This window comes from Marmota flaviventris, chromosome 14, assembly GCF_047511675.1.
Source record: "Marmota flaviventris isolate mMarFla1 chromosome 14, mMarFla1.hap1, whole genome shotgun sequence".
NCBI lineage: Eukaryota > Metazoa > Chordata > Mammalia > Rodentia > Sciuridae > Marmota > Marmota flaviventris.
Window position 1 is genome coordinate 24,942,820 of NC_092511.1, and position 27,239 is coordinate 24,970,058.

The 27,239-nt window shown below is 33.3% G+C and overlaps 1 protein-coding gene across 11 annotated transcripts in view; it reads left to right on the forward strand.

Annotated features, from left to right (window-relative positions):
- The window catches only part of Birc6 (baculoviral IAP repeat containing 6), a 217,333-nt gene that overhangs the window by 61,727 nt on the left and 128,367 nt on the right, over window positions 1-27,239 (forward strand). For 4 of the 11 annotated variants that reach the window (XR_011704325.1, XM_034636800.2, XM_071601470.1 and 1 more), the window contains exons 11-25: window positions 3,790-3,939; window positions 6,593-6,818; window positions 8,296-8,456; window positions 9,503-9,634; window positions 10,110-10,241; window positions 11,677-11,855; window positions 12,752-12,885; window positions 13,653-13,814; window positions 13,912-14,043; window positions 14,852-14,949; window positions 16,047-16,194; window positions 17,030-17,163; window positions 23,096-23,242; window positions 25,943-26,130; window positions 26,874-27,197. Coding sequence is in view for 10 of the 11 variants with exons in the window: in XM_034636800.2 (XP_034492691.2) it covers window positions 3,790-3,939; window positions 6,593-6,818; window positions 8,296-8,456; window positions 9,503-9,634; window positions 10,110-10,241; window positions 11,677-11,855; window positions 12,752-12,885; window positions 13,653-13,814; window positions 13,912-14,043; window positions 14,852-14,949; window positions 16,047-16,194; window positions 17,030-17,163; window positions 23,096-23,242; window positions 25,943-26,130; window positions 26,874-27,197 (2,447 nt within the window). In the remaining variant the exon portion in view is untranslated. The remainder of the gene's footprint in view (window positions 1-3,789; window positions 3,940-6,592; window positions 6,819-8,295; window positions 8,457-9,502; window positions 9,635-10,109; window positions 10,242-11,676; window positions 11,856-12,751; window positions 12,886-13,652; window positions 13,815-13,911; window positions 14,044-14,851; window positions 14,950-16,046; window positions 16,195-17,029; window positions 17,164-23,095; window positions 23,243-25,942; window positions 26,131-26,873; window positions 27,198-27,239) is intronic. The other 7 variants (XM_027933370.2, XM_071601471.1, XM_071601473.1 and 4 more) reach the window with 6 other exon arrangements.

Sequence of the window (27,239 nt, forward strand, 5' to 3'; positions counted from 1 at the left end):
ATGCTTCTTATTTCCTTCATTCTCCTTGCTTTGGGGTTTATTTTGATCTTTAGTTTCTTTAAGGTATAAACTTGGATTATTAGTTTCAGCCTTCTTTTATAACAGGCATTTTGAAACTATAGATGTTCTTGGAAGCACTATTTTAGCTATATTCCCTAAATTTTGATATGTTTTTCTCTTTTATTTTTTAATTTTTATTTATTTTTTAGTTGTAGTTGGACACAATATCTTTATTTATTTATTTTTATGTGGTGCTGGGGATGGAACCCAGGGCCTCCCCCGTGCCAGCGCTCTGCTGCTGAGCCACAACCCCAGCCCTGTTTCTTTTTTATTTTAGCTCAAAACCTGTTCTAATTTTCCTTGTGATTTCTTGTTAGGCCTATGGGTCATTTAGAAGTGTTTTGTTTAGTTTCCAAATATTTGAGATTTCTCCAATTTTTTTTTCCGCTCTGGATGTTAATTTCATTGCAATCAGAGTACATAAATTATATGATATCAGTGTTTTAAAACATACTGACACCTTTTCTATGGCCCAACATGTAATCTTTTCTTGGCTAATGTTCTGAGTGCACTTGAAGAGATTGTTTATTATATACTGATTGGGTTGTGTTATATAAATTTCACTTGTATAAATGTATTGTTGATAGAATTGTTAAAATCTTCTTGATTTTATATTGAATTCTCTCTGATGGCTACTGCTTGCATCATCTATCTTTTCCACACCTTTATTTTCAACAAATCTGAGAATTTTTAAATCTAAATGTGATCTCTTAAATTCAGCATATAGTGAGTTTTTTTTTGACACAGTTGGATCATCTTTGCCTATTAAATTTGAGTCAGTTTATACCTGATATGATTCCTGTTTACATTTATAACTGCTTTTTTGGTTTTTAGATTTGTTTAATACTGTTATTACTTTTTTCATTCCTCAGTTGATTTCCCCCTGCCCCCTTTCCTGTACTGGGGTTTGAACCTAGGGGTGCTTTGCACCAAGCTATATCCCCAGCTCTCCCCCTGCCCTTTTTGCCTTTGCTACTAGGGATTGAACCCAGGGCTGCTTTGCCACTGAGTTACATCCTTAGTCTCTTATTTTGAGACAGTCTTTCTAAGTTGCTGAGGGTCTCCCTGAGTTAAGGCTGACCTAGAACTTGTGGTTTTATTTTAGACTCCTGAGTCACTGGGATTACAGATTTATGCCACCGTTCCCTGCTGATGTCTTTAATATTTATGTAAGAACAATTCATTAGGAACGTCCAGACATCTATTGTCAAATCAAGAATACCGTAGGATAGGTATCTTGCACCTCTTGATATGTCCTTCCTTCTCTCCTGAATTCTGCCCTTTTCACAGAGAGTTTTTTTTTTTTTAGGGGTGGGGTATCAAGGATTGAACTCAGGGGCACTGAACCACACCCCCAGTTCTTTTTTGTATTTTATTTAGAGAAAGGGTCTCACTGAATTACTTAGGACCTCACTAAGTTGCTGAGGCTGGCTTTGACCTCATGATCTCCCTGTCTCAGCCTCCCGAGCCACTGTGCCTGGCTCTAGAGATAATTATTACTTCAGAGTATTTTCTGTATCTTAACTTTTCAAAAGAAAACGTCTTATACTGGGTGTGGTGGTACGCACCTGTAATCCCAGTGGCTCGGGAGGCTGAGACAGGAGGATTGTGAGTTCAAAGCCAGACTTAACAAAGCGCAGTGCTAAGCAGCTCAGTGAGACCCTGTCTCTAAATAAAATGCAGAATAGAGCTGGGGATGTGGCTCAGTGGTTAAGTGTCCCCTGAGTTCAATCTCCAGTCCCCCCACCCCCTGCAAAAAAAGAAAACTTATTTTATACTTCATAAGTAAATGCTTCAATAACATACTATTGATTTTTTTTTTTTCTTTATAAAAATGGCATCAAACTATGTAGGTTTGGGGACCTTTGCCCTTCTCATATGCTGTTTTGAAGCTTATTGCATGTCCTATACATCGTTTATTTTTCACTTTTGCATTGTACTCCATTGTGCAAAACATCCGCTAATAATTTATCTGTTTTCCTGTCTGTGGACATCTGGGTTATTTCCAGTTTTTCTGCTATTAAGAGCCTTGCTGCTATAAACATCTTATAGTTTCCTGGTGCTCATATGTAAAAGAGGCTTCCTATAGTATATTCTTAGTAGAATCTTGGGTCATGGAATATAATTATCTATGTTCTCCTGAAATTTGTGGTTAAAAATCAACATGATAAAATACAACACTTTAGCCAGTACCCTTCAAAAATAATTTTGTCTCTTTTGAATCTTCTGTAGATATTGCTTGGGGAAGTGGCTCCAGCCTGAGAAGGCAAAAATCAAGAAAAGAGCTTGCCCCAGACCAACCAAAATACATAACTTCAAATTTATGGAGGAGGAGGTCCCTGTTGCCTGCCTTGCCACCAACCAGTTAGCTATTCCATTCCAGGGATGTTGGAATGGAATTAACTAACTGGTTGTTAGCTCCATTGTTGCCATAGGCAGAGAAATGGGGAATGAGAGCAATTAGTGTGGGTCACTCTTACTGGAGATTAGTCTGTTCGTTCATCAACCAATCCTCTGGTTGTCATTAAGTGTTGGGTTCCAGAGTTGGGAAATAGTTGTTTTTGGTTACATTTTCTAGTTCAGTGGTTGTTTTGATGGAGGGATGGGCCTTTGAAACTTCCTGTTCTGCTATTTGACCTGTAATCACTGTTCCCATATTGTTTTTTTCTTTCACGTTTTTTTTTTTTTTTTTAATTTTTAGTGATTCAGATTATCATAGTCTACTTCATAGGATAGTAACTTAATTCTAGTAAAATAAATAGAAATGTCACTTTAATCTCCTTAGACATGTAATAACCCCCCCAAGTGTTACATAATTATTTTGTATAATCTTTATCTTTTAAAAATGTTGATAAAAGAAAAATATTTATTATATTCATCTACCTACCATTTCTGGATCCCTCCCACCCCTTTTAAATTTGGTGTTGCTTATTTTCTTGAAGGACTTTCTTTGGTATTCATTATAAAACAAGTTTGCTAACAATCCTTGTAAGTCTGTTATCTGGAAATGTCTCCACATTAATTTTTTAAAAATATTTATTTTTTAGTTTTAGGTTGACACAATATTTTTATTTTTATGTGGCCATGAGGATTGAATGCAATACCTCATGTATGGTAGGCAAGCACTCTACCACTGAGCCACAACCCCGGCCCCTCCACATTAATTTTTGATAAATAATGCTACATGTATAATTATGAATTAATATTCTTTAGAGTACATGTATTAATTTTTAAAAATTGTCTTAAATATTAGTTTGCTGTCACTTATTTTTCTGACAAAAATATGAAAGCTAGAAATTTAATCCGTTTTCATTTTATTGTCATTAAGAATATTTATTCACTTTTATATTGCTGGGATTGAGCAATTGGACTGTGGGTCCCAATATAGCTGGTATATCCTTTTCCTCATCTGCAAATGGTTGTAGTATAGTCTCTGTCTTTTTTGTGAAGATCCAGTAATTAAAGCACTTGTAGTGTCTTCCACTTAGTAAATAGTAGATAAATACCTATTTTCACATGTTTATATATTTCTTATTTTCTTCATTACAATTGTCTTAATTTGTAATTCCTTGGCAATTAAATTTTCAAATTTTAAATCATTTTGATAGCCTTCCTTATCTGCCTCTGGATTGACATTAAAATAAATAATAATTTAAAATAATGGCATTGCATGTGAATATTTGTTCATCTTCTGTGTATCTGTGTTGGTGTGATTTTCCTAAATTGTAGGTGGTGAGCTTCATTTTCTCCAAATTGGAGGAACCTGTGATGATATTGATGAAGCTGATATTCTAGTGGATGGATCTCTTTCAAAGGGAATAGAACCATCTTTAGAAGGTTCCAAACCTTTATCAAATCCTTCAAGTCCTGGTATTTCAGGTGGGACATTAATATTTTAAATGATTTTTTTTCAACTGAAAATTCTTATGTTGTTAATTTTTCTGAGACTTACATAATTTTAAGCATTGTTTCAGTCTTTATAGTCAATTCGATTGCTTTGTAAAGGAAGTCCATTTACTTGTTCACATTCTTTTGCCAGACTTGTTTTTTTATATATATATATATATATATATATATATATATATATATATATATATATATATATATTTGTTATTATTAGTTGTTCAGAACATTACAAAGCTCTTGACATATCATATTTCATACATTTGATTCTGTTATTGTATATTATTTATCATTATTTCTCTAGTAGTTGGAAGATACTATAAAATGTTAAAGGAAGAAATGGTTCTAAATATTGGTGAGGTTGACTAAGGGTTAACATTATTTCTGCTATTAAGGGAGTTTTTTAGTCTAATTAGGGAGGAAAAAAGACATGAAAGCGAGCTCATTAAGTAGGTATAAACTCAGTGGACTGGTTAATATTCTTAATATTACTACCGGAATTGAAAAGCCTAAAAGACATATTTTCACTGAGGTATTATATTTACTTCCACATTGCCCTATCCTGAATCTCCAACTGTGTGTTTTGTTGTTTTGTTTCTGCCCATGTTCTAAACTGCCCCCCCCAGAACTATTTTTCCAAAGAAATAAAGATAATATGTTAATCCTGGCTTAAAAATAATTATTTGATTTTTGGACTTTTGGAAATGACTGCAGATTGTTTCTCAGTCTCCAGGTACAATAAACTTCATGATTTTTAAAGTATGTAATTTAGTTTCATAGTTTCCACATGTTGCAGTAAGCCTCTGAATATTTTGTATGTTCTCTTTTGGCTGGTGCTGGGATCAGACTCACTTTATATATGTGGGCAAGCACTCTACTACTGATCAGTACTTGCAACCTTTTTACTAAGCTTTCTTAGACCTACTCTTTACACCTCCAATTGTTTTGTGCTTCCTTACTGCTGCTATATTTTACTCTTAACAGTTACTACCATCTTATCCTCTTAACCTAGCATTTAAAAAAGTTTAGTACATCTTTAATGAAAAATATGTTTAAACTCAGACATTTTCCAAAAACAAGTATTTCCTAAAGTTCGTATGTGATCTTCATGGACACTTAATTTTAGGCACTTGGTATTCTTTCTTCCACCAAAATCAAATGTTGAGTGGCTGCTACCCATATGTGTTAACTTTTAGGGATTACTACAGCAACATATGGCAGTCTTCACTATATGGTATAAAGCTTAACATAACTGACCTCTTTTTTGGTGGGGGGGTACCTGGGCTTTAACTTAGGGAAACTCGACCACTGAGCCATATCCCCATCTTCTTGTCTCAGACTCCCAAGCTGTTGGGATTACAGGCGTGCACCACCCACACCTGGCCATGTAAATGACCTTTTGGAACAAAAATTCTTGTTTATGGTTAGACTGTCTTGTGCTAGAGTCCAGTAGCACACACATCTGTCCCCATCAATACAGTCTAATATTTTCAGGTGATTGTAGGCAAAATCATTCCCCAGTTGAGATATGCTGATTTGTAGTTAATTAAGACTTTGTCTTGGCTAACTAGACAACCATGTATAAAAATTTAACACATTGAATGGTTTTGTGTTTTCTAAGTTATTGGTAGAATGGAGCAGAGTTTTCATATAAAGTACTTTTTAGTAGAGAAAAGATGAATCAGGTTATTTTATTATGTTTTTATTTTATTTTATTTATTTATTTTTGTTCTAGGGGTTGAATCCATTGCCTTGTACATGCCAGGCAGGCACTATACCACTGAGCTACATCCTCATCCCTAAATTAGTTTATTTTATTAACAAATGACAATGAAATCATGGTGGTAATGTTTACAAACAATTATTTAATATGATTTAAATCAGATATGATAGTTGAGAAAAAGATGTAGTTTGAAGTAGGCTTGTGATAATTTTATAGAACTTAGTATCATTTTCTTTGTGACAATATTCTGAGTCTACAAGATGTCCTATTTAGCCTTTTAAAACTTATTTGTGTTAAATAGAATAGGAGCAATAGCTCCTCAGCTTTGACTAATGTTAGACACTTAACATATGTGAATAATGTATTTGTAAAAGAAAACTAATCTGTGTAAAGTAGGTTGTTACTCTTTTATCAATGGCATATCTATAAAATACTATAAAGGTGCAAAAATATTGTTTGTTAATGTGTACACATTTATTTGCTATCAGAATAGTTTTCGACTATTTTAAAAAAATGTTCATTACAAAAGGGCATTTTATTGTATAAATACAAGTTGTGAAAGTTAATAGTTGATCTGATGTAAACTGGTTTGCATGTAAACTGCCTCTTACTGCTTTTGTTGCCCTTATATTCTTAGGGTTAGTCAAAAGTCAGTACATCATCTTCTAATAGGTTGTTTTTGAGTTTCTCCAAAAGTGACTCTTCTGTCTATAATTTAAACTTATTCAAGATAGGCTTTTCTTTTGTGCTGGTATTTAGTCAGTACTTGTTACTTTCATTAGAGTGAATGGATTATCTTTATTAAATCTTCAGGATATTTGGTAGTGTTGTGGTTGATTAGACAGAAAACATAAATTAAAATTTTATCTTTTTTTTTCCCTCCTTATTTCATTCACTAATGTTAAGGAGTTGATTTGTTGGTGGACCAGCCATTCACCGTTGAAATATTGACTTCTCTAGTTGAACTAACCCGCTTTGAGACTTTGACTCCACGGTTTTCGGCTACTGTTCCTCCATGCTGGGTAGAAGTTCAGCAAGAACAGCAGCAAAGGAGGCATCCTCAACATTTGCATCAGCAGCACCATGGAGATGCTGCTCAGCATACTAGAACTTGGAAATTACAGACTGACAGGTAAAATATTTCTTACGAAGATAAAAAAAAAAAAAATGGGGGAGCACTTTACCACTGTGCTGCATTGCCAACCTTTTAAAAAAGTTTTTATTTTGAGACAGGGTCTTGCTAGGTTGTTTAGGGCTTTGCTAAGTTGCTGAGGTTGTCCTGGAGCTTGTGATCCTTCTGCCCCAGTGTCCCAAGTCACTGGGATTACAGGTGTGCTCCAAGATTTAATTTTAAGACCATTTTATATATTTGTTAAAGACAACCTGAAATTCCTGATAATATTCTTTTTGTTAACTTTTGCGTATTAATAACTTTATGCCTTCCATTTGTCATCTTCAGTTTGGAAATTGCTGTGTTCTTGTTCTTATAGAATAAAATAATAAGAGTAAGGTACCATTTGCTATTAATTTGTTCATGTAGCCCACAAATGTATTTAACAAATATTTAAAATATTTGTTATTTTATAAAATATTCTTTTATAAAAGCATGTACTCTTACAGGTTTTAGTAATATGGTGCTTATGGAATTTACATTCTAGTGAGCATAGACAAACAGTAAACAGTCTTAGGGTAAAGCTTTTATGAAAAAGATTGAAGAATGTTAAAATGGTGTATGGTGATTGAAGAGTTTTTGGGTAAACACATGTATATGAATTTAGAGAAAGAGTGAAAAGGAAAATTTGCATGACATTTTTATACAAGGGGCCTGAGAAAGCCCTCTGTGGAAATACTAATTCAGGCAATAATAAGTACAAAGACCCTGAGGAGTATATTTTATAAGTTCTAGGAAGGGGAAGAAAACCATTGTTGTTGAAGTGGAATGGATATAGTGGAGAATGGTAGGAAATGAGTTCAGACTCATGCTTCATGAGATATGTGTTAGTTTTGAGTACAGGAGAGATGTGATATAATTTGTGGTTTGGAAGGTGACTGTTGTGTTGAGGGTAGATTATAGGTGGTAGTGCTTGTGATATTGGTGTGGCAGTGATAGAATCACTATTGTGGTAATCTGGGTGAACTACTAATGATAGCTTGGACCATGATGGCAAAGAATAGAGTGAATGGATTCTCTTTATAATTCAGAATTAGAGGGAATAGAATTTAATAATATATTGGGCATCTGATGTGAGAGAGAAGAATTTAAAAGCAGAGAATGGATGTATTCAATAAGTTCTTGTTTTAAAAGGAAGATTCTGGGACCCTACGGTAGATCTAGGATGGGCCCAGGAATTTGCAGATAATTCTGATACTTGGTAATCCACACTTTTGAGGAACCAAGGGTCTATTGGTATGTACACATCTTAAGGCAGGTGTAGTAGATTCCTAAGGAAATATCATTCTTTGCCCTAAATTTAACCTCTCCTTTGGGAGAAATGTGTTTTGTTGGAATGTACAAACCCAGAAAGTAGGAAAGGTGATATTAATGATAATATGATTATGGCTAATGAACGATTTTTGCAATATTTAACGTTTCACCTCTTATTTGACAGCAACAGCTGGGATGAACATGTATTTGAATTGGTTCTACCTAAAGCCTGTATGGTTGGACATGTGGACTTCAAATTTGTTTTGAACTCAAACATCACCAATATTCCACAAATACAAGTGACATTGCTGAAGAATAAAGCTCCAGGCTTAGGGAAAGTCAATGGTAAGAATAGATCAAAATTAATCTTTGAATATTTTATCTTGTGGTTGTTTTTTTTTTTAAATCTAATTTTTAACTTGACTGTTTCAGTTTTGAGGTCTCTTCTTGCCCCTCCTTCCTACCCTGTGCTGTTTGCATGCTCAACTACTTGTGTTTTTTATATAGGAAAATAATCCAGAAAACATTTCAGTGCTTTTCAGTAACTCAGTGATGTTCAGAAATGCATAAACATAAACAATTTAATTGAATTTTTTGGGAAGGGGATTCATTCCTTTGTGAATTAGTTTCACTTTTAGCATCACTAGCTTTATGCTTTTTGTTTCCTAAGAGGAGAGTTAATTGTAAAAAGAATTTGTTTTGGAATTTACCATTCTTTTAAGGTTATTAGTGAAGTGAACATTTTGTGTGATGCCAGAAATATACTTTTTTTTTGGTTATCCTTCTTAGAATTTTAAAATTTGATATCCTGACTTACTAATAACATATTATTATCCACTTAGCATGTTAGGAACTCGATGTTAGTTCTCAGTGTTTTTTCTTTAATAGGTTATTTTAAAATAGACTGGAGATAATTTCAGGGTAAAATGACCGCTTAACATTAGGGGCTCAAATGTTGAAATTTGAAAAAATTTCTTTTGTGAAAAAATACATGTATGTGTTTGTGTATTTATGTGAATTCTTGTGTGTGTGTGTGTGTGTGTGTGTGTGTGTTTTGAATCATCACAAACTTCTTTATTGGGTTTAGAACTCTCAGGCATTGGTATTTTAAAAACTCCACAGGTACTTATATGTGCAGCCAACAGTCAGAACTTTTAATTTAGTTGCCAGTAAGTTACTTCTTCAGGTGAATATTTTATTGGCCTTAGAAGAGAGAAGAATATATAAAATAGTCCATTGAATCTAATTTTCTTCTTCTTCTGACATCCATTTTATAGCATCTGTGATGAAAATCACAGTATTTCCCAATTTAATAAAAACTTTTAGATTTTTAGGCACAAAAATCATTGATATTAAGCAAAATTAAGTTTACTAATATTTTTATCCTCTAGAAACAGCAGTAGATAGGCAGATCACCTTTCCTTTGTCTCCAGCTCTTAACATTGAAGTGGAACAAAATGGGAAACCGTCTCTGGTTGATTTGAATGAAGAAATGCAGCACATGGATGTAGAGGAATCACAGTGTGAGTTAAATTATAGAGCTGTTGTCCATGACAGTAAAGGAGTAGTGATCCGAATGCATCGTGTTGGGCAAAGATTTCCTTACGGCTTGCAAAAACTTGGTTTTAAGAACAATGATTAACAAATACCCTTTGATTCTGCTTTGGCAATGTGCTTTAACTTTCAGCTCATCTTTGTGAACACAGCTGCGCTAATACTTGTGTTCTTGTTTTTTAATACCTTGGGATTTGAAATCAACTCTTGGCTCTATAATTTTTTTTTTTTTTTTGAAAATCAAGATGAAACGAAAAATGATATGGGTATGGAAAACAACGTATATTAGATAATTGGTTATAGCTCCTTAGCATGGCAATGAATTATTATTTAAACACTCTCTTAGTGTGGTCTTTTGTGTGGTGGTATTATATGCAAAGGGATGGATATTTGTTTATTACCTTTTAATTAACAAACTAAGAAAATCTGTATTTTTCCTTTTAGGTCTTAGATTGTGTCCATTTTTAGAGGATCATAAAGAAGATATTTTGTGTGGGCCAGTATGGCTTGCTAGTGGCCTTGATCTCTCAGGGCATGCTGGGATGTTGACATTAACAAGCCCTAAACTTGTTAAAGGTGAAGTAATTAATATATTTTATAAAAGTAGAATGAATAATGTCACAATTATTAAAAAGACTTTAAGATAAGCTGATTTGATCAATGTGAAATACTGTTTTGTTCGTGACTTTCATTAGAAATTTGAACAGCTTCCTTTATCAGGTATTTCCCTTTCATATGTAATTATGGTTATGTGAAACTTCTTATCTGACTTTTTGTGTCATGAAGGTCTTAGTGGTCATTGGTAAAGCACAGCTTGAGTATAGTGGCACGTGCCTGTAATCCCAGTGGCTTGGTAGGCTGAGGCAGGACAGTGAGTTCAAAATAAGCCTCAGCAATTTAGTGAGGCCCTCAGCAACTTAGTGAGACCCTATCTCTTAATAAAATATAAAAAAGAGCCAGGAATGTGGCTCCAGTAGTTAAGTGTCCCTGGGTTCAATCCCCAGTAGCAAAAGGAAAAAAAAAAAAAAAAAAAGGAAGAAATGAATAGAGGTCATTTGACAGAGGTCTTTGAGTAATCAGACATTATGTTCTGTCATTTTCAACTTTCCTATCGCTTCAGATTCCCAAATCTTTGAATATTTATTGTATATTTTTATATTTTCTTCCCCTGAAAGAGTTTTTATGGAATAGGTTTGATACTACCAGATAAAATAATTCATATATCTTAAGTATACAAAAAGTATAATAAATGTATATTTAAAAATAATTGGTTGTTTCATGGATAACAAATAAAACTGTCAGTAGCAGGACTTTTTAGCTTAATTGTCCTAGGAGTGATTTAAAAATTAAACAAAACAAAATAAAAACAACCAAACAAAAAATGCCTAGTTTAAATTGTTGAAAAAGTTATCAAAATCATCTGGATGATTATCAGAACAACTTTTACAGTATCACAGGGCTTGTGTTCAAGTAACCCTTATGTTACCTAATAGCATAAAACCCCAGAATAGTGGTACTGACAATTTGGGTATGCAAAAGAGAAATCTGAAAGTGAAGTGGTGAAAGTTTTTTGACTTCAGGAAAGCAAAAAATGATATGTTGAGGTTGCTTAAACCCATGGTGAAACCCATTCATAAAATTGTGAAGAGGGAAAAAAGAAGTTTTGCTCTTGTACTTCAAACTGCAAACATTATGGCCACAGATGAATGAGAAGTTATAGAAAAGGCTATAAACTGTATCATAGTTTCATATATATAGGAGGAAAATATAAAATATATGGAGTTCAGAACTAACCACAGTTTCAGGCATTTGCTGGTGGTCTTGGATCATATGCCCCACAGATAAGGGGTACCACTAACATATCAAAATTGTTCAACCATATACTCAAACAGTATAATTTGGAATTTCTGGCCTGGTGGAGTTGTTAGCCTGTTCTATTAGATGAAAGTTTATTTATTTTTTTATTTTTTGGTGATTCAGTAATTTATTCTGTTCTGCACCTCTCCTCTAGGTATGGCAGGAGGAAAATATCGTTCATTTTTAATCCATGTCAAAGCAGTAAATGAAAGAGCGACAGATGAAATTTGTAATGGTGGTATACGTCCTGTTGTAAGACTTCCATCCTTAAAACACCAGAGTAACAAAGGTTATTCACTTGCTTCACTGTTGGCAAAAGTTGCAGCTGGCAAGGTATGAAGCTATCATTTTGAACAACATTGTAAACATTGTAAACATTGTGTAAACATGTTGTAAACATTGTGGATGAGATTTGACACACTTTGGGAAGTAGTATGACCCTATATTGATGTTTTACTTGATACTTGGTTTGTTTGTACTTTTTTTTTTTTTTTTTCCAGTGACTTAAATCAAGAAAATGTTTTGAATTAACATAAAGCAAATTGTCTAGCTTTTATAAAATATTCTCAGTAGGAAATAATTTATAGCAGGTATTTCCATTTATAGTTTTCGAGTATTATATTTATTTAGAATTTTACCCTAATATGTTCTTTTTTGGTATCTCACTACTTTTTATTTATTTTTTGATGACATTTGGGGAATGTCAGATGAGACTTTGGGTAATAATTTTAGAATATGTCTTAATCTTCATGGTTTATTTTCTACAACTAGCTATGTATCATGCAGTCTCTTAATAATTCTCTAATACTTGATTGTGTAGGTTTTCCAGTTTTTCAAGGACTTCTACACTTTATTTAATCCCCAAAATAACTCTGAAATAGGCAGAGCAGGTGCTGCTATCAACCATTTTTTCTACATATTTGAAAGTCAGTGAACCTCAGCAGTTGGGAAACTGGCATATCTCAAATAGCTTCTAAAGTGCTATAGCTAGGAATTAGATTCAGAAGTATGGTTTTTATAATCTTTAATCACTGGGCTTTTAAAATAGTGAGTTTGTTGTTATTTTCTCTGTGGAAAATTTGTTGTTTATGAACATGAGAGCAGAAGCTATTGTTTTAATTTGAGATTTATGGTTTTTGATAATAATAATGTGCAGTTATTTTCCTTGGTTTGATAGCTTGGTACAATTTAAAAATTTTTTTTTCACTTATCTAATTTTACATATTTAGGAAAAGTCATCTAATATTAAGAATGAAAATGCAGGTGGCACTCGCAAAAATGAAAATCTCCGGGGCTGTGATTTACTTCAAGAGGTTTCAGTCACTATTCGAAGATTCAAGAAAACTTCAATTTCTAAGGAAAGGTAATCTCTTTTCATTCTGTTGTTCTTAAAGTAATAAAAGTACAAAACAACACACACACAAATTTGAAAATTTGACTTTTACCTGAAAATTTTGTTGCTAGCAACAAAAAGAAAAACTTGTCTTTTTATTTAATTGTCTTAACTCTAGTATTTTTACAGTATTTGTTATGAACCAGGAATACATGAGGAAAGAAATGAATTTTATTTGAATTTATACTCATTCTTTTGTCATTATTATCATATTACAATAATGTCATATGACATTATTGTAAGCTTCATTTCTTTTAAAAGTATCTACAAATGAAGTTCTCTATATATGCTAATTTAAAAGTCCCCCATTTCTCCTAGTAGTGGTAATCAAAAACAGGGCTGTGCATGTGCTAGGCAAGCACTCTACCACTGTTTCACATCCCCAGCACCCCCCAATATTTTTCTCTTTTTAAATTGTGATACTTATGATTTAAAATGAAACATTATACTGGGTGCAGTTGCACATACCTGTAATTCCAGCTACTCAGGAAGTTGAGACAATAAGTTCCCAAGTTTGATGCCAGCCTGGGCAACTTAGCAAGACCCTCTGTGGTAAATAAAATAGAAAAGGCTAGCATGCATGTGTGAGAGCCTTGTTTAATCACCAATACTGAAAGAAAGTTAAATAAAATAGAGGTGAACATTACATGACTAACAAACATGTCATTGCTTTAGTTTACTTATTCTAATTTGTTGTTAATATAATTTTTTGATAACATATTTTTTCTTTCTCATAGAGTGCAACGATGTGCTATGTTACAGTTTTCAGAATTTCATGAGAAGCTTCTTAACGCGCTTTGCAGAAAAGCCAGTGATGGCCAAATCACAGAACATGCCCAGAGCCTTGTGTTGGATACTCTCTGTTGGTTAGCTGGAGTACATTCAAATGGACCAGGAAGGTTAATAATTATGATTTTGTTTACCATTAATGATTGCCCTTTGTATTTTATGATTCAAAGTCCAGAATGAGTCTAAATGTCTGCCATTGTTTTGCAGCTCAAAGGAAGGAAATGAGAGTCTACTTTCAAAAACACGAAAATGTCTTTCAGACATTGTACGCGTTTGCTTCTTTGAGGCAGGACGAAGTATAGCCCATAAGTGTGCCAGATTTCTAGCCTTATGCATTAGGTTGGTGTGTTTTATTGTTTTTGTTTTGTTTTTAAGTTGGTGTGTTTTTAATTTGAAAGTATACTTGTAGGTGCACCTGTAGTTTGGTGACACCTTTCTATATTGTAATTTGATCTTCATTGAATGACTTCAAAAGTTGATGAAGCTTATTTTTTTATTTAAAGAAATTTTTATAATTTAAAAAATTTTAAAATTTGTTGTAATTTAACTAATTATGACAATAGAATTCATTTTGATGGTGAGGTTTATTTATATTCTAAGAAAGAATTTTAGGTTCTTAGGGGAAATTGCAATGTTAAATAAGTCTATTAATAAAAGGAATCTGCTAGCCTTCTCCGCTTATTAGTAGTGGTTGGGAGAATTTTATAAGAGGGACATTTCTCTCACTTTCACTCCTGTCTCTTTCTGATGGGCTGCTTTTTTTTTTTTTTTTTTTTAACCTGAAGCTTACTCCCTGTCATATACCAGTCTAACTCGAACTTAAAAAAAAAAATGTGCAAATCAGTTTTTGTAAATCCAGAAACTTAAACTAAGAAGTATTTAAGAACTAATGGCCATTATCAACTGCATTCGCCTGAAAGCCTGTTTTATTAAACGTAGTGCTTTAATACATAAGAAAATTGTCTCAGAGACCCTTAGTGTAATTAGTTCTTGCTATCTTGCTATATGTTTGGTCTAACGCAGGTGTTTCTTTAATCAGGATGAATAAATTTTAAAGATCTTTAAATGCTACTCTAGATTTAGGGTTAATTTTTTTTTTAAACTATGAATAATGTCTTTTAAAATTCTCCTTTTTAAAAATTTTCAGTAATGGCAAATGTGACCCGTGTCAACCAGGATTTGGATCTGTTCTGTTGAAGGCTTTACTTGATAATATGTCATTTTTGCCAGCAGCAGCAACTGGTGGTATGTAAAATTAGTTTAACCACAGATAGCAAAATCATAGGGACTGTCTTAGTAATTGTTTATCTCTATTATCATTCCCCCTTTTCCCTTTAGCTTATCTATCTTTTTAAGGTGTTGATAACTTGTGGTTTTGTTGGCATATACTCTGTTTTAATAATATTCCTAGGAAAAGGTTAGTTGGACAATAAAAATGCCATTTCATCTCAACTTGTATACTTTTCTGTACATCTTTTAAAAAGTGTCTTAAGCCAGGTGTGGTGGTGCATACCTGTAATTAATTACAGTAACTTGGAGGCTGAGGCAGGAGGATTGCAAGTTTAAGGCCAGCCTGGTTAATTTAGCAAGGCCCTAAAGCACCTTACAGAGACCGTGTCTCAAAACAAAAGGGGGACCAGGGATGCGAGATGTAGTTGAGTGAGTGGTTAATCGCCCCTGGGTTCAATTTCTGGTATGAGGGCAAAAATAAAGATAGTTTCTTACAGCTAAAGATAGTTTCTTACAGGTGAAGATAGTTTCTTGATGTAGGATGCTTCAATTCTGATGTGTACTTAGTCATCTTAAAATTTATGAAGAATGTTAAAATTTATAAAGAATGTTAAAATCTCTTGGTCTTTATCTAATAGGCAGTATAGAATAACTACGCTCCATTCACTTCCTAAAGTGTACTGTTTGAAGCTAACTTCTATCCAGTAGTTTTTGAAAATTTTCATGCAAAGAAATAGTGTTTTAGGAAGGTTGGCTTAGAGGACCTATAGTCTCCAATTATTTAGCTATTCTAAAATGTACCTCAGAGTCATTTCACATTATAATCCTAAATGCCTAGGTTGACTTGATATTCCTCTCAAAAATATGTTTGAAATTCTTAGTGTAGGACTGTGCCACATTGGGCCACAGTTCAATGTGGTTCATTTTGTCAGTGTTTTCTCTTTAATCCAAAGATTTCATTTTTCTTTGTAAATTGTCCTTAAAGATTTTCTTTCCTAGAAAAAAGATATATTTCTAGCAAAAGGAGATGTACTGATAAAAAACGTAACTTGAAGTCTCTTTGTTAAAGAAAAAAGAGAAAAAAAGAAACATGTCAATATTACTGTTTCCAGGTTCTGTCTATTGGTATTTTGTCCTACTGAATTATGTTAAAGATGAAGATTTAGCTGGGTGCAGTACAGCTTGTGCATCTCTGCTTACTGCTGTGTCTAGACAATTACAGGACAGGCTGACACCAATGGAAGCTTTACTTCAAACAAGGTATTTTAACATATGGAATGCTTAATAAGGAGCCTTTCTGGGTATGATTCTACCTTTGCATAGAATTGTTACTTAATATATATGCTTAAGATGCTATTTTCTGGCAAAATAGTTGTCATTTGTGCATTACTACCATTTTTGAAATGATAATTCCTAAGGTCTTTCCCCTTCTCTGAATTTGAGATTTCCCCGTGGATAGTTATTCAGAGGGCTAATTGTATTTCATAACTTATTGGAATGCCTTGCTAATGGAAAAAGCATTTAATGTGATATGCTTTTCTGTTTTTACAGCTTTATAGATGTGATTTTGTAAAATAATTATTACCCTTAACTTGTAGTTTTCCATCTGTTATTTATGTTTCCATAACTTCAACGTGGTGAATTAAGAAAGAGCAAAAGGTTAGATTTGAATTATTTCCTGATCTTCAATTTCTGAAGTATTCCTTTATTAATAAAAAAGGTTGTCTAATCTTTTTGAGATTAGAAATCTTCATTTTAATGAAACTTTCTATAATGCCTTTGTACTTTCTACTTACTGTAGAGATTGAGTGGTATAGAAGAATGTCTGCTATTTCTTCCCTTCCTTCCTCCAAAAGTGATGGCCTTATTACAATAGCTACTAGCTTATTGGAATTATATTTCCTGAGTCTCTGGATGTCTTTAGGAGTATAGTTTCAGAGAACAGAATTAGGATTCAGTGGGTTAGTTAAATCTGGTTAGTTGCTTCCTCAGCTCTGTAAATCAAACTGCTGTTATAAACAAAGTGAATAGATAATTCTTAATTAAATGGTTGACAGGAAAATTGTTAGTACTTTTTTTTAAATTTATTTTTCAGATACGGATTATATAGCTCACCATTTGATCCAGTCCTTTTTGATTTGGAAATGAGTGGCTCCTCTTGTAAAAATATATACAATAGCAGCATTGGTGTCCAATCAGACGAAATTGATTTATCAGATGTCCTTTCAGGTAGTGATTTATTTTATTAAAAGAATTTTTAAAATGTTATATCTTAGGTTTAATTTGCCATTTTACTTAATGCATTGTAGTTGCTATGCTTTAACATTAAAATTCTTAAGAACTTAGCACCTGTGAATCATTAAAACTGCTTTAATTTCTTGCTTTTCCCCTTTTCCCCCAACGCCCCCCAACCAGTGAAGTTTGAATATCTCTAATCCAAAAATCCAAAATCCAAAATGCTCTAAAAGTAGAGATATTCACCCAGTAAATTCTCTATTCCTATATCCAAAAAACTTCAAAATTTGAAACATTTCTGGTCCTAAGCATTTTCTTTAAGGGATACTTAGATGTATAATGTTATCTCATATACTTAGCTATATGTTAGCATGGGAGGAGTTGTGATTTTATTTCGTGTTTTTGTTTTTACTTGTATGTCAATAAAATTTTAATACTCATACTTCTATTGAAATTTATGTGTTGTAACCTTGTGAGTTTTATTTGCTTTACCTTTGTTGCCTATAATGTCAAATAATGTTATTTCAGAAATATAGAATTAAGATATGTACTTACTGCAATAAGTAAGGATGAAGAAAGAAAAAAAATTTTTATATTTGTCATCACTGCCCCAACATAAGCTTTATAGACAGTGCATATATTCTTCTACATGTTTCTGAATAATCTACTTTTAGAATTGTTTGTATAAAATTATTTATATAGAATTTTCAGGTGCTGGAATGTGGTGTTTATTTTCATACATAAAGCAATGACCATGTTATTTTTAATTCTTTTTCCTTGTAATACACTAGTTATATTTGTTGCTGATAAACTGTTAGGTAATTTATTTGTAAAACATTAAGATAATTCTCACACTAAATATAAATAACTTTTTGGAGTTTTGTTAATTGCAAGTAAATGATGATGAATTGTGGAAAAAGGAAACTAGAAAATCATATATAGAAATATAAATAAAATGAAATATCTCAACTACATCCTTTTTACCCCTCCTGTATATCATTGTTTATTAGATGTTTAGTTATTTGGACTTGTTTCCTATACACATTTGTTAAATTTTTTAATGGAAGATATTATACTATACATACAAGTTTGCCAGTTTTGTTTCCTCCCTGATACTGCAAATTGAACCCAGGGTGCTGTACTGCTGAGCTACCTCGCCAGTCCTCCCTAGTCCTACCCTGTAACTTTTTTTTTTAAATACCTTTATTTTATTTATTTTTACGTGGTGCTGAGTATCGAACCCAGGGCCTTCATGTGCTAGGCAAGCACTCTAACTATTAGCCATAGCTCGAGCCCCCTCCCCTTTAACTTTTGAGGCAGAGTCTTGCTAAATTGCCCAACTGGTCTGGAATTTGTAATCCTCTTGCTTTAGCTTCCTGAGATGCTGGGATTACAAGCATTCATGATTCCTCCTGGCTGTCTTTTTTTTTTTTGGGTAGTTATAAATGGACAGAATGCCTTTATTTGTTTATTTTCTTTTTTAAAAAATTTTAATTTGTTATATATGACAACAGAATGCATTACAATTCAATTACACATATAGAGCACAGTTTTTAATATCTCTGGTTGTAAACAAAGTAGACTCACATTCTTCGTGTCTTCATACATGTACTTAGGGTTATGATGACCATCACATTCCATTGTCTTTCCTACTCTGTGCCTGCTCCCTTCCCCTCCCTCCTCTTTCCCCTTTGTCCTATCTAGAGTTCCCCAGCATATTATGGATCAGTATCCTTAAATCAGAGAAATCATTCAGCATTTGTTTTTGGGGATTGGCTAATTTCACTTAGCATTATATTTTTATGTGATTCTGAGGATCAAATCCAGTGCCTCACACATGCTAGGCATAGTGCTCTGCCACTGAGCTACAGCCCACTGGCTGTCATTTTATTATTAAGGAATTATATTGCCCTGAGTATATATGTTATCACTTGTATTTGATGACTTAGGCTATAATTTCCTTATGCCTATCTCATCTGTATTCTCTAAGTGACAAATCATTTAGGTCATTGCTAATTACAGTTAGAACTTGGAGGATAAGTTAGAATTTCAATGAAGATGAGATCCATTAGGATAAGACTGTATGGTGAATACCATAGGCTCAGGCCATGCTCTCAGGTAGTAAGTTTGCAGGAATAGCAATACTTAGTAAAGAACACCCAGAAGAGGAAACTTAGAAATCATGATGTGTCACCACATGAATGTCTCCTCATCTTATTCTTCATCATTCAATCTTCTGTTGTCTTTCTTTTTTTAATTAATACCATTAGTGGCATAAGACAGAATGTCATTCTTGTTTATCTCTTTCTTAATAGGTCCCAGCTATTTTTCCACCTATGTGTATTTCAGTTCTCTTCACTCTCTTACCTATCATGATTGATAGGATTACAGTCCAAAGTATATTCATTCTGAACATGGAGTGCAGTAATAGCTTTTTAACTGGTCTTCCTGTATGCATTCTTGACTCACTTCGGTACATTCTCCACACTGCAATGAGTGTAGTCTTTTCTGAGTGCAAACCTAATTGCTTAATCTCTCTCCTTAAAATAGTTTAATGTCTTCCTATTACTGTGAAGTTTAACATCTCTAATACAGCATATTAAAAAATCTTATATAATTTGGCTTTCTTTCCCTTACCATATAATTTTTTGCCATTGCCCCTTCAGTCCTCAGCCCCTTTTTAATTGTCAAGATATGGCCCATTGACCCCCTCAGGATTCCTAATATCAGATTTTTTTGCTATAATGTACAGTGTTGTTTGCCTTTTTACTATGTGACATTTGTATTGATTATGCAAATGCTTGTTGGTTTTTACTATACACTTGAAATAAAAATATGCCACATTCATTTATGGATATACATGATGCAGTAAATATAATTAGCTATTAAGTTTTGAAACCCTGAGTATGTATTTTTTTTTTTTTAAATATTGGCTGATGAAGTGGGAAATATACACAAGGCATTTCTCTGTGCCAAAGTACTATTGTTCTTTTAGGGAAATAATTTGTGCAGTTGTTTGAGTTACAAATTGAACCAGTAGCTTATTTGCAAGAAAGGTTGATAGGCAAACCATGTTCATTCAATCTTAATTATTTGAGAGATATTTTTTTAAAAATGATTGAAAATAACCTGTCACTTTGGGAAAAATTAATATTTTTTGCCAATCTTAAACATAGAACTGTTAAAGTAAAAATTAGAATTTTGGAAAACATATCTTTCACAGTGAGCTTGACAGCTCTCAACACGTTGAATCTTTTCTGATGGCATATAATGATGTTAGCATTACTTTCTAGTATTATAAAATAAAATATCAGCATTTGGAAGATTTGTATATAATCTTAAATCAATATTTCTCAAATGATCCATGTGTGGGATATTTTATCACTGTGTGTAGGTAAAAAGACTCCTTGGTGGTGGTGGTTGTAATGGGGATTGAATCCAGGGGGCTCTTAACCACTGACCCACATCTTCAGCCCTTTATTTTATTTAGAAGCAGGGTCTTGCATTGTGCCTCACTAAATTGCTGAGGCTGGCTTTGAACTTGCAATCCTCCTGCCTCCTGAGCCCCTGGGATTATACACATTTGCCACTATACCCGACTACCAATTGATTTTAATGGAACTGTTTCAGAAGTTCATGGCTAAGGGGCTGGGGTTGTGGCTCAGTGGTACAGCACTTGCCCAGCATGTGTGAGGCACTGTGTTTGATTCTCAGTACCACATATAATAAATAACTAAAGGTCCATCAACAATTAAAAAAAAAAAAAAAAAAAACCCAAAACAAAGTTCATAACTAATTTTTAAAAAAATTTTGGCTGATGAAAGGGGAAATATACACAAAGCACTTTTTCCATATACAAGGCTATTAATTTACTCCTTTTTCTTTTTAAAAAATATTTATGTATTTATTTATTTTTTTGGTGTAGATGGATACAACACAATGCCTTTATTTTTATGTGGTGCTGAGGATCAAACCTGGGTCCCTCATGTGCTAGGCGAGCACTCTACTGCTGAGCCACAATCCCAGCCCCCAATTTACTCCTTTTTCAACTACTTGTGTTGGACTAGATTATTTTCAAATTCTTCTATACAAATGACATATAGCATCACTTTAAATAAAAATGCAGATGGGAGATTCCAGCTATTATCTGTTAAGCCAGACTATAAAGAGATTGACTTTTAAGTGTTTTGGTTATTTTAAAACCAAAGCATACTATTTCTTTTAGCATCTAATGGATTTATTATTATCAAATGAATTATAATTTCTTGACCTCAAAATGGCTTTCACTTACATTAGCTTAATATATAATAGTTACCATAGAGTTCTTAATATTTTACAGACATGTAAAGAGTCAGCATTGAGAATTGTTCCTCTAATCATATTATTTTTTTAGTTCCTCAGAGATGCCATGTTTCTTTGTATTGTAGGAATTTTCACTCATATTCCTTCTGCTTGACTTCTACTTTAATGAATAAACACATAGCAATCTCTTATTTTCCCCATAAATCTCATCAATTCATCAGGGAAACATTGTGTTAACCTGTTAAAATTGACTCCCCTCGACTTAGTCATTTAAGTTTTTCTTAAGGAAAGCATTTAGCTTTCTTAAGGAAAGCATTTAGCTACTTGCTAAATACCTTGTAACTACTAATATCGAATATGTTTCATGAAGAGCCAACCTATTTTTGTTACTCATTGATCTCATATCTTATTTGAGTTTGTGTGTAATAAATTGTTTGTTGTTGTTGTTTGTTTTTTAATGGTACTGGGAATTGGGCCTCGGGGCAGTGGACCACTGAGCTACATCCCTACCGCCCATCCCCGCCTTTTTTTTAGTTGGAGTTGGACACAATACCTTTATTTATTTATTTTTTAATGCAGTGCTGAGGATTGAACCCAGTGCCTCACATGTGTGAGGCGAGACCTTTACTGCTGAGCCACAACCCCAGCCCCTATCCCTAGCCCTTTTTAATTTTATTTTGTGACAATGTCTCAGTAAGTTGCTGAGGCTAGCCTCAAACTTATGATGCTCCTGCTTCAGCCTCTTGATTTCCTGGGATTACAAGTACACAATATCTTGCCCAGTTTACAATAAACATTTTTGTTGAATATGTGTTAGGCCGTATGTTGGTCACTAATAGGACATTAGAGAGTAAGGTTATGACAGTTTAGTATGGCATTTAGTGTTCCTTCAGATGTTGACCATTTTTAACTCCTAGATCTTTTCTTGGCCAGATTTTATTTTACCTTGTCTCTTAAATAATTCTGCTTAAAGCATTAGTTGTCTAAAAAATTTGAAAAGCAGTGAAAATAATACTTGCTCTCCTGAGCCATATATACAGTCATTGTGAACTCTTTGTATTCCTTTTCCTTTAGTCTTCTTGTTGTAGTTTCTTTCTTCATCTAATTATGACCATTATTTTTTAAATTACTTATGCTAACTTGAGTTATCTTTATTAATAGAAAGCAGTATACCTCAAGATAAGTGTCTTTTTTATTTTGAAATATTTTTGCAGTCTTTTTTTCACTGTCTTAGTTGACAGCATAGAATGTATTTTCATTATGTATATTTAACATTGTGTGATAGCTAATGTCAGGAGCTAGCTTATTATTTTTCTGTAATTAACATGTAAATCACTTGTTGCTGAATATAAGTTTCAGTGCTTATAAAAAGAAATCTCTGATGTTTCTTATTACTGTGAATGGCCACTACATGGCTTTTATGCAACTCTGCTTTTGTGGCAAACAATCTAGTATCTTCTTTTGTGAATTTTCTTAGTATCATGCTCATTGTTTGGGCTCTGTGTAAGTGTTTTATGTTTATATGTGTTTTAATTAATATTAAGTTTAGAGCTATAATTACTGTGCCTTTTTTAAAATTATCTTTACATGCTTTAAGTGTAAGTCTTCTCTTTTTCTGTACTAGGAAATGGAAAGGTCAGTAGTTGCACAGCTGCTGAGGGTAGTTTCACATCTCTCACTGGACTTCTGGAAGTTGAACCCCTGCACTTTACTTGTGTCTCAACTAGTGATGGAACCAGAATAGAAAGGGATGATGCAAGTACGTTTACTGGTATATACCTTCTTTTATTATATACTTTATGGAATGATAAACAAATAAATGATATGTAAGTATATATGTGCAATAAATGTAAATTTTGCTATTATTATAAGTGGAAACTTATGGGAGGGACATTTTGGGGAAGATATCATAAATCATTTTATAATCTTAGTTGATTTCTAAGTTTTTCCTCCCTGACAGTAGAGCACTGTCTGAAATTCTTTTTTTTTTTTTTTCAATATTTTTTTTTTAGGTGTAGATGGACACAACACAATGCCTTTATTTTTATGTGGTCCTGAGGATTGAACCTGGGTCCTGCCCATGCTAGGCGAGAGCTCAATCCCAGCCCCTTCTTTTGTTTTCATGTGTGCATTTTTAGAAACTCTTTAATTTGGAAAATGTCACCCACAATGGAAATAGAATAGTAAAATAGATTCCCATGTTTCCATTACCAAGCTTCAACAGTGAATTAATGATAGCTAGTCTTGTTTTGTGTACACTGTACATATAATGTTCTTTCTTTCATTTAGAGTCAATAATGTGTTTGCTGATGTCTTGGAGAAAGTTGAGATGAATTGAAAGAGAGTACTATTTTTCCAACTAGTTTAAAGTAACTGTGGATATCTGAAACATTATTTGAGTATATTAAATGTGTGGTGGTGTTGATTTTTTTTAAAATATTTTTTTAATTGTTGATAGACCTTTTTTTTTTTAAATTTTTTAGTTGTAGATGGACACAATATCTTTATTTTGTTTATTTATTTTTTTATGTGGTGCTGAGGATCGAACCCAGTGCCTCACACATATTAGGTGAGCACTCTACCACTGAGCCACAACCCAATCCCCTGTTAATAGACCTTCATTTTATTTATTTATATGGGGTGCTGAGAATCCAACCCAGTGTTTCACACATGTCAGGCAAGTGCACTACCACTGAGCCCCAGCCCCAGCCCACTCGTGTTGATGTTTTAAATAAAAACCTTCACTTATAAATTAAAATTTTGACTGTCAGACAGTAGAAACTTTACTTGCCTCAGTTTTTTACTTAAAAATGAGATTATAGAAGTACCTAGTACATATTATAATATAAACTAATACTTTGTACAGGTAATACCTATTTGTTAGCTGTTGCAAAGATTTAGTGAGTTTACATAAGTTCCATATTCTTGACATTGGGTTTAGCCTTGGCCTTCACACAGCCCTTGGTTCTAATCTCAGTTCTGCCACTTTCAGTGTTACAGGATAACTTTTCTAATCTGGTCTTCACTTAAACAACTAAAAAATGAATCATGATATCTGATACATTTATTCATCTCTTGAATGTGGCAACTCATTGAAAGTGTATCTTTTAATAATGCACACTAAATATTTGCTTTTATTACAATGGTTATCCTTTCCAACGTAACTTTCTAGAAAAGACCTGTTACAAGGGTTGGAGTTGTGGCTCAGTGGTAAAGCACGCTTGCCTAGCACATGTGAGGCACTGGGTTAGATCCTCAGCTCCACATGAAAAATAAATAAAATAAAAGTATTGTGTCCATCAACAACTACAAATATATATATATTTTAAAACCCGTTATAAGTATTACTGCTGTTATTAGATTTGGCTTCTTCCTCTTGTTTTATGCTGACATGTTATGAGACTAAGTTTTTATCTCAACTTTTTCCAAAATATTATTCATAAATATTAATTGAAAAATGGTTTATTAGTAATGTGTATTTGAATTCATATTGAACATACATTTTAATACATGTTGAAAAAGAAAGTCAAAGAAATTTCTTCACTTATAGGATTTCCTAGAGTCTTTATTGGTGATAAAATTTATTGGTAATAGTGTGTACCAGATTTGACTGTGTGTGGGACTTGTTTATTTCCATTGGAGTGTTCTTGGGGAACATACATTAGGAAACCTTTATGTATTCTGTATAAGCCTGTTCTAGTTTAGACGGTGCTTTCAGATGAGGAAATTAAATATCACCTATCTTTTTAAATAAAGATCTTAAAATTGAAGGCTTTTAAGCAGTTTTGGAAGTGGAAAATTGTGTGTTGGTGTGAGAAAAATTAATAAAGTTATTTAAAGTTTATCTCATGCTCATATAAATTACTCTCATTTTTTAAAGTTTTTTTTTTTAAAGATGAACACAATATCTTTATTTGTTTTTATGTGGTGCTACGGATCGAACCCAGTGCCTCACATGTGTGAGGCAAGTGCTCTAATGCTGAGCTATAACCCTGGCCCCTAAATGACCATTAAAAATGAGAGAATTAAAAATGGAAGTTCTTCTATACCCAAAATATTTGTAAACTCAGAAGTAGTATGCTTTATGGTCATTCTGGGTCCCCTTAGAATTTAAATAGCAATATTATGAGTACTATACCTTTGCCATAAAATTTTCTCATTTATGCTCCCTTTAAAATTATATTTATTTCTCTCTTTTTGTGAATCCTTTTTTTAAGTATATATTTTTAAATTTTTAGTTATGAATGGACACAATATCTTTATTTTGTTTATTTATTTTTATGTGGTGCTGGGGATCAAACCCAGTGCCTCACATGTGTGAAGCAAGCACTCTGCCACTGAGCCACAACCCCAGCCTATGTGAATCCTTTTTTAAAAATGAAAATTGACTATAGTTTAGTTCGACTGTTTCTCTGTGAAACTTTTCTTCATCCTGGTGTCTTTGTTTTTGTTTTCCTTTGTCTTATGCCAGTGAGTTCCTTCGGGGTTACTCCTGCTGTAGGTGGACTATCATCTGGGACAGTTGGGGAAGCCTCGACAGCCCTGAGTTCAGCAGCCCAGGTAGCTTTGCAGTCTCTCTCTCATGCAATGGCTTCAGCCGAGCAACAGCTACAGGTGCTGCAAGAGAAACAGCAGCAGCTTTTGAAGCTTCAGCAACAGGTTGGAGACTATTTGGCTCTTTGTTCATGCTGTCTCTAAACTTCAAAAGCTGAAAAAGTACTTTCAAAATGACCATTATTTTCATAAAGAAAAGTAGATTGACTGATCCGATCTAATACTTTTCAACAAAAAATTGAGGTAAAGTTTTTGTAGCATTAAATTTGTTAAAATTACATAAATGCCTTTTATTTGATACATATATGAAGGGATAGAATTGATCATTTTTGTGTAGTCTTTACGTAATATCCATTGTTTAAACATTCTTGATCAAACATTACAGTTCCCAGTTATTCCATAGAGAATCTGAAACAACATTTCGAAGAACATTTAAATTAATGTGACTTATAATTTTAACAATAATGATGTTTATGGTCTAAATGCAGCCTGTGACAATTCCAGGTGACAAATTATGTCAGATTAGTCCACATGAGAATCTGCCTCCTGTTAATGTTTAACAGAACCTTCTTTCCTTATTTACATTTAATTGTTCTCCTTGCTGTTCATGTTCACTTTGAGAAAGTTTTAGTTCTCAAATACACAGGAAATTTTATATTCATATTTTAAGAATATACATAGTAAAGCAGTGTTTCATTTATAGAAGACTCCAGTTTTGATTCATCTTTATGTACCTAGGATCTACTTAATCATGTTTATCTTTATAATTTACATCCATGTACATAGTAGTCCCCACAACTTAGGTAGGCAGGATTAGTCTATATGTGTTGCTTTTACTTCTTTTACAGAAAGCAAAGCTGGAAGCCAAGTTACACCAGACAACAGCTGCAGCAGCTGCAGCAGCCTCAGCAGCCTCAGCAGTAGGTCCTGTTTACAGCTCTCTGCCTTCCAACCCAGTGGCTGCCCCAGGATTCTTCATTCATCCTTCTGATGTTATTCCACCCACTCCAAAAACAACACCACTTTTTATGACTCCACCACTCACTCCACCCAATGAAGCAGTTTCCGTTGTGATTAATGCCGAACTTGCACAGCTTTTCCCAGGCTCAGTCATTGATCCCCCAACAGTCAATCTTGCTGCACATAACAAAAATTCCAACAAGTCCAGAATGGTAAATCATGTTTTAAATAGGTGTTGGCTTAGACATTTAAAA